Below are 10,532 nucleotides of genomic sequence, written 5' to 3'. Positions count from 1 at the left end.
TAATCTCCATATTCACACTAAATAATGGCACAGATCCTCCAGACATTATGATTGCACACATCCCTAGTCTTTATAACGATATTGCACTCATTCCTTGACAGACCGCAGCATGGCCATTAGTTAGAAGCTGCTATTGATCTTTGGAGCAGGTAAGTTTCCCTGAGTGGTACATATTGGGTCGTCTGAAAACGAAGTTTAGTCTAGGACAATTTGTCTGCACTACTAATTAACAGCTGTTACAACACCAAACTGGGGCAGTCCCTATAGGAGAAAAACACAAGAATTATACTGTATTTTCACATACTATCTATTCCTGACACTGGAGTGGCTTATAAACTTACGAAGTATATAGTTTGAGGTCTGGGATCTGCCAATATGTGGCTAGTTTTCTGACTGTTTTGGATAACATGATACCTGATTTTGTTTTGTTTTTTTGTCTAGTCTCGCTTCAATATAGGTCAATATTAAATAGTCTCCTGATGAGTCGCCTTTGGTGAGGACGATGAAACACGTAGAAATGAGAGGCTTGGAGAGTGAGTGTGTATAAGTCACCTCACCCTATATACAGAACTGTGGGGTACATGTTTTTTCTATTAGTCACCTACTGACTAACCTTAAGGGGGTGAATTATGGGTATAGTTTTACATTTAGAATTAATAAAGTTTAATTTTATCCTTTTGTCAGCAAACATGAGGAATGACAAGAGACAACCCCTTTAATAAGATTAAGTTTTGGTTAAAACTATTCCAACATTATGAACATAAAAAAGCCTTCTCCCCTATGTGACGTCTCTGATGTTTATCAACAGTTGATTTCCAAGTAAAATATTTCCCACATTAAGAAAACGAAAAAGGGTTCTCCTCTGTGTGACTGCTCTGATGTCTAACAAGAAGCGATTTCCATTTATAACATTTCCCACATTCTGAACAGGAAAAAGGCTTCTCCCCTGTGTGAGTTCTCTGGTGGCTAACTAGACTCCCTTTCTGTCTAAAACATTTCCCACATTCTGAACAGGAAAAAGGCTTCTTCCCTGTATGAATGCTACGGTGATTAACCAAATCTGCTTTCTGGTTAAAACATTTCCCACATTCTGAACATGAAAAAGGCTTCTCCCCTGTGTGAGATATTTGATGTCTAACAAGACTGTCTTTGAAGGTAAAACATTTCCCACATTCTGAACAGGAAAAAGGCTTCTCCCCTGTATGAATTCTCTGGTGACTAACTAGATTCCCTTTCAGGTTAAAACATTTCCCACATTCTGAACAGGAAAAAGGCTTCTCATCTGTGTGAGCTCTCTGGTGACTAACAAGAAGCCATTTCCAGTTAAAACATTTCCCACATTCTGGACATGAAAAAGGCTTCTCCCTTGTATGAGTTCTCTGGTGACTACGAAGAAGTGCTTTCTGGTTAAAACATTTCCCACATTCTGAACAGGAAAAAGGCTTCCCCCCTGTATGAGTTCTCTGGTGACTAACTAGACTCCTTTTCTGGTTAAAACATTTCCTACAATCTGAACAGGAAAAAGGCTTCTCTCCTGTGTGAGTTCTCTGGTGACTAACTAGACTCACTTTCCAGTTAAAACATTTCCCACATTCTGAACAGGAAAAAGGCTTCTCCCCTGTGTGAATTCTATGGTGATTAACCAAATCTGATTTCTGGTTAAAACATTTCCCACATTCTGAACAGGAAAAGGGCTTCTCCCCTGTATGAGTTCTCTGGTGAGTAACTAGACTCCCTTTCTGGTTAAAACATTTCCCACATTCTGAACAGGAAAAAGGCTTCTCCCCGGTGTGAATTCTACAGTGAATAACCAAATCTGATTTCTTGTTAAAACATTTCCCACATTCTGAACAGGAAAAAGGCTTCTCCCCTGTATGAGTTCTCTGGTGACTAACTAGACTCCCTTTCTGGTTAAAACATTTCCCACATTCTGAACAGGAATAAGCCTTCTCCCCTGTGTGAATTCTACAGTGAATAACCAAATCTGATTTCTTGTTAAAACATTTCCCACATTCTGAACATGAAAATGACTTCTTTGCTTTATGAGCAGTTTGTTTTTTAATGCCTCTTTTGTGACTTTGATTTTCCTTAGTAGTCAGTAATGAATCAGAAGATGGGACCTGTTTCATAGGATCAGATGACAGATCTTTGCTGTGAATGGATGTCGATATATCTGGAGTAACAGCAATCACTTTAGTTGTATCTTGTAGGATCTCAAGATTATCAGATTTAAAAATTGAAGATGTCAGCTGTCCCTCTGATCTCCTGGTACAGTCATCTGCCAAGACAAAAAACATTTTTTTTTTAATAAAATATCCTTGAGTTTTAGATTTTTGAACATTTCTACTTAAACTGTCCATAAAAATGGCAAGCTATGTAAAAAACTTTAAAGGGAACCTGTCACCCCCAAAATGGAAAGTGAGCCAAGCCCAGTCATCAGGGGCTTATCTACAGCATTCTGTAATGCTGTAGATATGCTCCCGATGTTACCTGAAAGATGATAAAAAGAGGTTAGATTATACTCACCCAGGGGCGGTCCCGCTGCGGTCCGGTCCGAAGGGCGTCGCTGGTCCGGTCCGGCGCCTCCTATCTTCATTCCATGACGTCCTCTTCTGGTCTTCACGGCGTGGCTCTGGCGCAGGCATACTTTCTCTGCCCTGTTTAGGGCAGAGCAAAGTACTGCAGTGCGCAGGCGCTGGGCTTCTGACCTTTCCCAGCGCCTGCACACTGCAGTACATTGCTCTGCCCTTAACAGGGCAGAGAAAGTATGCCTGCGCCAGAGCCGCGACGTGAAGACCAGAAGAGGATGTCATGGAATGAAGATAGGAGCCGCCGGACCGGACCAGTGAAGCCCACCGCAGCGGGACCGCCACTGGGTGAGTATAATCTTATCTTTCAGGTAACATCGGGGGCTTATCTACAGCATTACAGAATGCTGTAGATAAGCTCCTGATGACAGTGGACTTAGCTCACCTTCCATTTTGGGGGTGACAGGTTCCCTTTAATTATTCATCAAGACAATGACAGTCCACCTTGTTGGATGAGCCAGTAGTGCGTGGTGTTCAACTGTTTGTTCATTCTGCCTCCCAACTATCGAATAAAAAGAAACCAATCAATGTTATGTAGGCGAAAATAATACCTATTCTCATCTCACAAAAAGCAAAGTCCCCACTCAGGTCCATCATCTCCCAATGTAGAAACAGAGGTTCCCACACTACTAGTGGCTCAAAGGCTGTTGAAAAGTAACAGAGTTTCTATAAACCAATCCAGCAAAATCCGCTCTCACTTCTGAGTCTTGCAGTGTGCTGAAACAACATTTAGGATCTCTGTATTTAGTAATATTATATAGTGAGATGAATCCACTTAATTTGCAGTGTCTGTCTCCTGGAGCACAATCTGGGCACTATGTGCTGGGTAATAAAATGGCAAATTGTAATTTTCACTCTCCAACATCCACTTCGTGCTGATTTCCAGAAAGTGGCTGTGGAGTCAAAATATTAATTCCTCCTAAATACGTGGTCAAAATTGTTGGTATCCCTGGTTTAATGACAGAAAAACCAACAATGGTCACAGAAATAACTAGAATCTGACAAAAATAATAACAAATCAAAAATCTATGAGAATGAACAAATGAAAGTCAGACATTGCTTTTTAACCATGTTTCCACAGAATAAAAAAAAAAACTCATGAAATAGGCCTGGACAGAAATGATGGTACCCTTAACTTAACCGATAAACATCGGCGCTAGCTATAACGATGGGATTCCGGCGCACAACCCTTACTGTGACCCCCGACCTTTTCGAGACCAGCCAATGAGACAAATCACTAAGAAAGTGTGTTGTAGCAATGAACTTTCCCGGGCGATCTGCCTCATAAAAACGCTGTTTCTCCTCAGATCTCCTGTCAGTGAGAGATTAGAGGAGAAACAGTGTTACAAGTGCTTCTGGCAACAGCTGTGTCAGTCAGCCATCTTGTTAAAAAGTAAAAAAAAACAGATAAGGCAGGTTAGGGTTAGTGCTATAGTTAGGGTTAGTTTTGGGGCTAAAGTTAGGCCTCTTTCACACTTCCGTCGATACAGGGCCGTCGCTAAGCGTCGGCCCGACGACGTGCAAATTTGCCACAACGTGGGCAGCGGACACAGTGTTTCAACGCGTCTGCTGCCCACTGTAAAGTCCCGGGGAGGAGGGGCGGAGTTCCAGCCGCACATGCGCGGTCGGAAATGCAGGATCCGACGTGCAAAAAAAACGTTCCCTTGAACTTTTTTTGCAACGATGGTCCGCCATATACCGACGCATCCAGTGCACGACGTATGGAACGTGTGTCCATAGGTCGCGGTGCGTCAGTAATACAAGTCTATGTGCAAAAACGCATCCTGTGGGCAACTTTGCAGGATGCGTTTTTTGCACAGAACGACGCATAGCAACGTTCACATTCCAACGGAAATGTGAAAGAGGCCTTAGGGTTACTGTTAGGCTAAAGTTAGGGTTACCGTTAGGGTATGTGCAGACGTTGCAGATTTGCCTGCAGATTTTTCTGCACTGAATCTGCATCTCTTGGCAGAAAACGCAGGTGCGTTTTTGATGCGTTTTTAATTCGTTTTTGAAAGCTAAATAAAGATGTATTATTGAACAAAAAAAAAAAGATTTGTTATGTCATTTCTTGTCCAACCTCCTCTTTTACATTTGTCCAACCCACACTCCATTATACACACAGATAGATAGATAGATAGATAGATAGATAGATAGATAGATAGATAGATAGATGATAGATAATAGACATAAATATAGATAGATAAATAATAGGTAGAAGGAATGAGATGGATAGATAGATCTATACACAGATTACAAGCATGTATATTCTTCCTACAGGTATGTTGATCCACCCAGCTCTCCTGCTCGTGCTCTGTCTGTCTATGAAGTGCATATACTACATCACCCAGCTTTGCACACAGACTCGCCCCTGCACCTAGCATTCACATGGTATGTTGATCCACCCAGCTCTCCTGCTCTGTCTGTCTATGAAGTGCATGTAGTGTCATCCATCTTTCCACACAGACTTGCCTCTACTCCTATCTTCCACTTGGTATGTCTCTCAACCAACCCCAGCTTCACCCAAACACCCCCTCCACCCGTGCTATTTACTTTGGCTTGATTATATGCATCTGGTCCACTCTTAATTCTCTGACCAAGATGAACAGAGACCACTCCTCTCTGCTTCACACCTGAATGCACTTTGTGGCAGATATATTGCATAGCTCAAGTCTGCAAAGACTTTAATCTGCAGTGTGATTCCTATAAGTGTGTCCTAGAAGTGTGAAGATTACAGTAGAATTAAAACCAGAATTGAACCAGAAGGAAACTAAAGATAACTGCCCAGTCACTGTAAACAATGTTTCTGTTTGTTTTCACTCTCACCCCTATAATCCTTCACTTTCTGCTAACTCCCCTAATCCCTACACCAAGTAAAGAACTGTTCATCTCTTCCTCAATCCTCCCCCATCCATCTCACCTCCTCCTCAGAACTGTTCCTCAACATACAATCCTCTGTCTCCAAGCACAGACAGCCACCTCATGCCCTCTTCTGCTCCCACCTGCTAACACTTTCTCTGCTCCTTCTCACTGCTGGTGATATCTCTCCAAATCCTGGTCCTCCTCACCACATCCCCACAGTCATTTCTACCTCCCATCCACGCTCTATCACAAACTTCCGTAACCTCTCTAACCTTATACCCATTCACACAGCCCCTGCTTCCCCAGTCCCACTAACAGGAGCTCTGTGGAACGCTCGCTCTGTCTGCAACAAGCTTTCCTACATCCATGATCTTTTGTTGCTACCAAACTTTCCTTCCTCGCCATCACCGAAACCTGGCTCACCCCTTCTGACACAGCCTCCCCTGCTGCACTTTCATATGGTGGCTTCCACCTTTCTCACACACCCCGCCCCAGCAGCAAACATGGGCGAGGAGTTGGTTTTCTCCTGTCAGATAACTGCTCCTTCACCACAAAGCCACTGCCACCCTCTGTTACCCTCCCTTCCTCTGAGGTGCACTCTGTGCGCATGTACTCCCCCTCCAACTGGCTGTCATTTACCACCCCCAAGGCCAGCCACCACCTTCTTTGACCACTTAATCACCTGGCTACTTCATTTCCTTTCCACGGACATCCCCACTATCATCATGGGTGACTTCAACATCCCCATTGACACTTCCCTCTCAGCTGCCACTAAACTGCTATCTCTCACTTTCTCCTTCGGCCTCACTCAACGGTCTTCTGCAGCCACCCACAAAGACGGTCACACACTGGACCTCATCTTCCCCCGCCTATCTAACCTCTCTAACTCACCTCTTCCTCTTTCTGACCACAACCTTCTCACATTCTCTTCCCTCTCCACTCCATGTCTACAATCCCCACCACACAAACTTTCACACCCTCACAGAAATCTTAAACACCTTGACCTACACTCATTCTCTGAATCCCTCCTCCCTCTCACTGACATAAGTTCCCTGCACAATGCGGATGATGCTGCCACTCTATATAACACCACAATAGCTATAGCTTTGGAATCTGCTGCCCCACTTACACATACCAAAGCTCGCAAAATCGACAAACAGCCCTGGCACACCAGCCTGACCAAAGAACTGAGGCGAGCTTCCAGGGCTGCTGAGCGGAGATGGAAAAGATCCCGCTTCAACGAGCACTTCATCGCATTCAAACAGTCCCTCACTACTTTCAAGACCACACTCGCCACAGCTAAAAAAACCTACTTCTCATCTCTCATATCCTCCCTGTCTCACAACCCTAAACAGTTATTCAACACCTTCAATTCTCTCTTCTGTCCCCCAACACATCCTCCCTCCCCACTCATCTCAGCTGAAGACTTTGCCTCATTTTTCAAGCAGAAGATTGATAACATCAGAGACAGTTTTGGTCAACAACAACCAGAGCCCTTCCTCCCGACTTCCCAGCCCTCCACCTCCAAAACCAACTTCTCCACCATTACAGAAGATCGACTCTCCACTCTACTCTCAAGATCGCATCTCACCACCTGTGCACTTGACCCCATCCCATCCCACTTCATCCCAAAACCTCGCCACAGTCTTCATCCCAACCCTAACCCATCTCTTCAACCTATCACTAGTGTTGAGCGATACCATCCAATATTCAAAAGTATCGGTATCGGATTGGATCAGCCGATATCCAAAAAATATCGGATATCGCCAATACTGATACGAATGCAAGTCAATGGGACACAAATATCGGAACATAAATAAGCCCTTTCTGTCCTTCTATATGCTGTGCTGGAGGGGGGAAGAGTGTGGGCGGTGCGTGGGCGGACACTGAGTGTCTGTGTCTGTGGGCGGTGTTATGAAAGGCAATTCAGTATCACAATGGACATGGAGGTCAGAGCACATACAGTGATCTGACAATAACCCAAAATAATAGACCGAGCTCTGAGACGTGGGAACTCTGCAGACCGCAATCCCTGATCCTCTCCAAACACAACTAGAGGCAGCCGTGGATTGCGCCTAATGCTACCTATGCAACTCGGCACAGCCTGAGAAACTAACTAGCCTGAAGATAGAAAAAATAAGCCTACCTTGCCTCAGAGAAACACCCCAAAGGAAAAGGCAGCCCCCCACATATAATGACTGTGAGTAAGATGAAAAGACAAACGTAGGGATGAAATAGATTCAGCAAAGTGAGGCCCGATATTCTAGACAGAACGAGGATAGGAAAGATAACTTTGCGGTCTACACAAAACCCTGAAGAAAACCACGCAAAGGGGCAAAAAGACCCTCCGTACCGAACTAACGGCACGGAGGTACACCCTTTGCGTCCCAGAGCTTCCAGCAAAACAAATAGACAAGCTGGACAGAAAAAATAGCAACGAAGCACTTAGCTATGCAGAGCAGCAGGCCACAGGAATGATCCAGAGAAACACAAGTCCAACACTGGAACATTGACAGGAAGCATGAATCAAAGCATTAGGTGGGGTTAAGTAGAGAAGCACCTAACGACCTCACCAGATCACCTGAGGGAGGAAACTCAGAAGCAGCAGTACCAGTTTCCTCCACAAACGGAAGCTCCCAGAGAGAATCAGCCGAAGTACCACTTGTGACCACAGGAGGGAGCTCTGCCACAGAATTCACAACAGTACCCCCCTCTTGAGGAGGGGTCACCGAACCCTCACCAGAGTCCCCAGGCCGACCAGGATGAGCCACATGAAAGGCACGAACAAGATCGGGAGCATGGACATCAGAGGCAAAAACCCAGGAATTATCCTCCTGAGCATAACCCTTCCATTTAACCAGATACTGGAGTTTCCGTCTTGAAACACGAGAATCCAAAATCTTCTCCACAATGTACTCCAATTCCCCCTCCACCAAAACCGGGGCAGGAGGGTCAACAGATGGAACCATAGGTGCCACGTATCTCCGCAACAATGACCTATGGAAGACGTTATGTATGAAAAAAAGAATCTGGGAGGGTCAGACGAAAAGACACAGGATTAATAACCTCAGAAATCCTATAAGGACCAATGAAACGAGGTTTAAACTTCGGAGAGGAAACCTTCATAGGAATATGACGAGAAGATAACCAAACCAGATCCCCAACACGAAGTCGGGGACCCACACGGCGTCTGCGATTAGCGAAACGTTGAGCCTTCTCCTGGGACAAGGTCAAATTGTCCACTACATGAGTCCAAATCTGCTGCAACCTGTCCACCACAGTATCCACACCAGGACAGTCCGAAGACTCAACCTGTCCTGAAGAGAAACGAGGATGGAACCCAGAATTGCAGAAAAATGGCGAAACCAAGGTAGCCGAGCTGGCCCGATTATTAAGGGCGAACTCAGCCAAAGGCAAAAAGGACACCCAGTCATCCTGATCGGCAGAAGCAAAGCATCTCAGATAGGTTTCCAAGGTCTGATTGGTTCGTTCGGTCTGGCCATTAGTCTGAGGATGAAAAGCCGAGGAAAAAGACAAGTAAATGCCCATCCTACCACAAAAGGCTCGCCAAAACCTCGAAACAAACTGGGAACCTCTGTCAGAAACGATATTCTCTGGAATGCCATGCAAACGAACCACATGCTGGAAGAACAATGGCACCAAATCAGAGGAGGAAGGCAACTTGGACAAGGGTACCAGATGGACCATCTTAGAAAAGCGATCACAGACCACCCAAATGACTGACATCTTTTGAGAGACGGGAAGATCTGAAATAAAATCCATAGAGATGTGTGTCCAAGGTCTCTTCGGGACCGGCAAGGACAAAAGCAACCCACTGGCACGAGAACACCAGGGCTTAGCCCGAGCACAAACCCCACAGGACTGCACAAAAGAACGCACATCCCGCGACAGAGACGGCCACCAAAAGGATCTAGCCACTAACTCTCTGGTACCAAAGATTCCTGGATGACCAGCCAACACCGAACAATGAACCTCAGAGATCACTTTATTTGTCCACCTATCCGGGACAAACAGTTTCTCCGCTGGACAACGATCAGGTTTATTAGCCTGAAATTTTTGCAGCACCCGCCGCAAATCAGGGGAGATGGCAGACACAATTACTCCTTCCTTGAGGATACCCGCCGGCTCAGATAAACCCGGAGAGTCGGGCACAAAACTCCTAGACAGAGCATCCGCCTTCACATTTTTAGAGCCCGGAAGGTACGAAATCACAAAGTCAAAACGGGCGAAAAACAGCGACCAACGAGCCTGTCTAGGATTCAAACGCTTAGCAGACTCGAGATAAGTCAGGTTCTTATGATCAGTCAATACCACCACGCGATGCTTAGCTCCTTCAAGCCAATGACGCCACTCCTCGAATGCCCACTTCATGGCCAGCAACTCTCGGTTGCCCACATCACAATTCCGCTCAGCAGGCGAAAACTTCCTGGAAAAAAAAGCGCATGGTTTCATCACTGAACAATCAGAACCTCTCTGTGACAAAACAGCCCCTGCTCCAATCTCAGAAGCATCAACCTCGACCTAGAACGGAAGACAAACATCAGGTTGACACAACACAGGGGCAGAAGAAAAACGACGCTTCAACTCTTGAAAAGCTTCCACAGCAGCAGAAGACCAATTGACCAAATCAGCACCCTTCTTGGTCAAATCGGTCAATGGTTTGGCAATACTAGAAAAATTGCAGATGAAGCGACGATAAAAATTAGCAAAGCCCAGGAACTTTTGCAGACTTTTCAGAGATGTCGGCTGAGTCCAATCATGGATGGCTTGGACCTTAACAGGATCCATCTCGATAGTAGAAGGGGAAAAGATGAACCCCAAAAATGAAACCTTCTGCACACCAAAGAGACACTTTGATCCCTTCACAAACAAAGAGTTAGCACGCAGGACCTGAAAAACCGTTCTGACCTGTTTCACATGAGACTCCCAATCATCCGAGAAGATCAAAATGTCATCCAAGTACACAATCAGGAATTTATCCAGGTACTCTCGGAAGATGTCATGCATAAAGGACTGAAACACTGATGGAGCATTGGCAAGTCCGAATGGCATCACTAGATA

General features: G+C 45.2%; 1 protein-coding gene across 1 annotated transcript; it reads right to left on the bottom strand.

Moving 5' to 3' along the window:
* Window positions 1–630: 630 nt before the first annotated feature.
* On the bottom strand, window positions 631–2,275 carry LOC138667348 (oocyte zinc finger protein XlCOF7.1-like). The gene has a single exon (XM_069755576.1). The coding sequence runs from the start codon at window positions 2,127–2,129 to the stop codon at window positions 837–839; it is 1,293 nt and encodes a 430-aa protein (XP_069611677.1). The 5' UTR covers window positions 2,130–2,275; the 3' UTR covers window positions 631–836.
* Between the last annotated feature and the right edge of the window lie 8,257 nt (window positions 2,276–10,532).

Source organism: Ranitomeya imitator, chromosome 2 (assembly GCF_032444005.1).
Source record: "Ranitomeya imitator isolate aRanImi1 chromosome 2, aRanImi1.pri, whole genome shotgun sequence".
Lineage (NCBI taxonomy): Eukaryota > Metazoa > Chordata > Amphibia > Anura > Dendrobatidae > Ranitomeya > Ranitomeya imitator.
Note: the sequence above shows the minus strand (reverse complement) of the source record. Positions and strands in the feature narration are given on the sequence as shown.

Excerpts from the sequence above, each read along its gene's own strand:
- LOC138667348 (XM_069755576.1), bottom strand. The coding sequence starts at position 2,129 with ATGAAACAGGTCCCATCTTCTGATTCATTACTGACTACTAAGGAAAAT.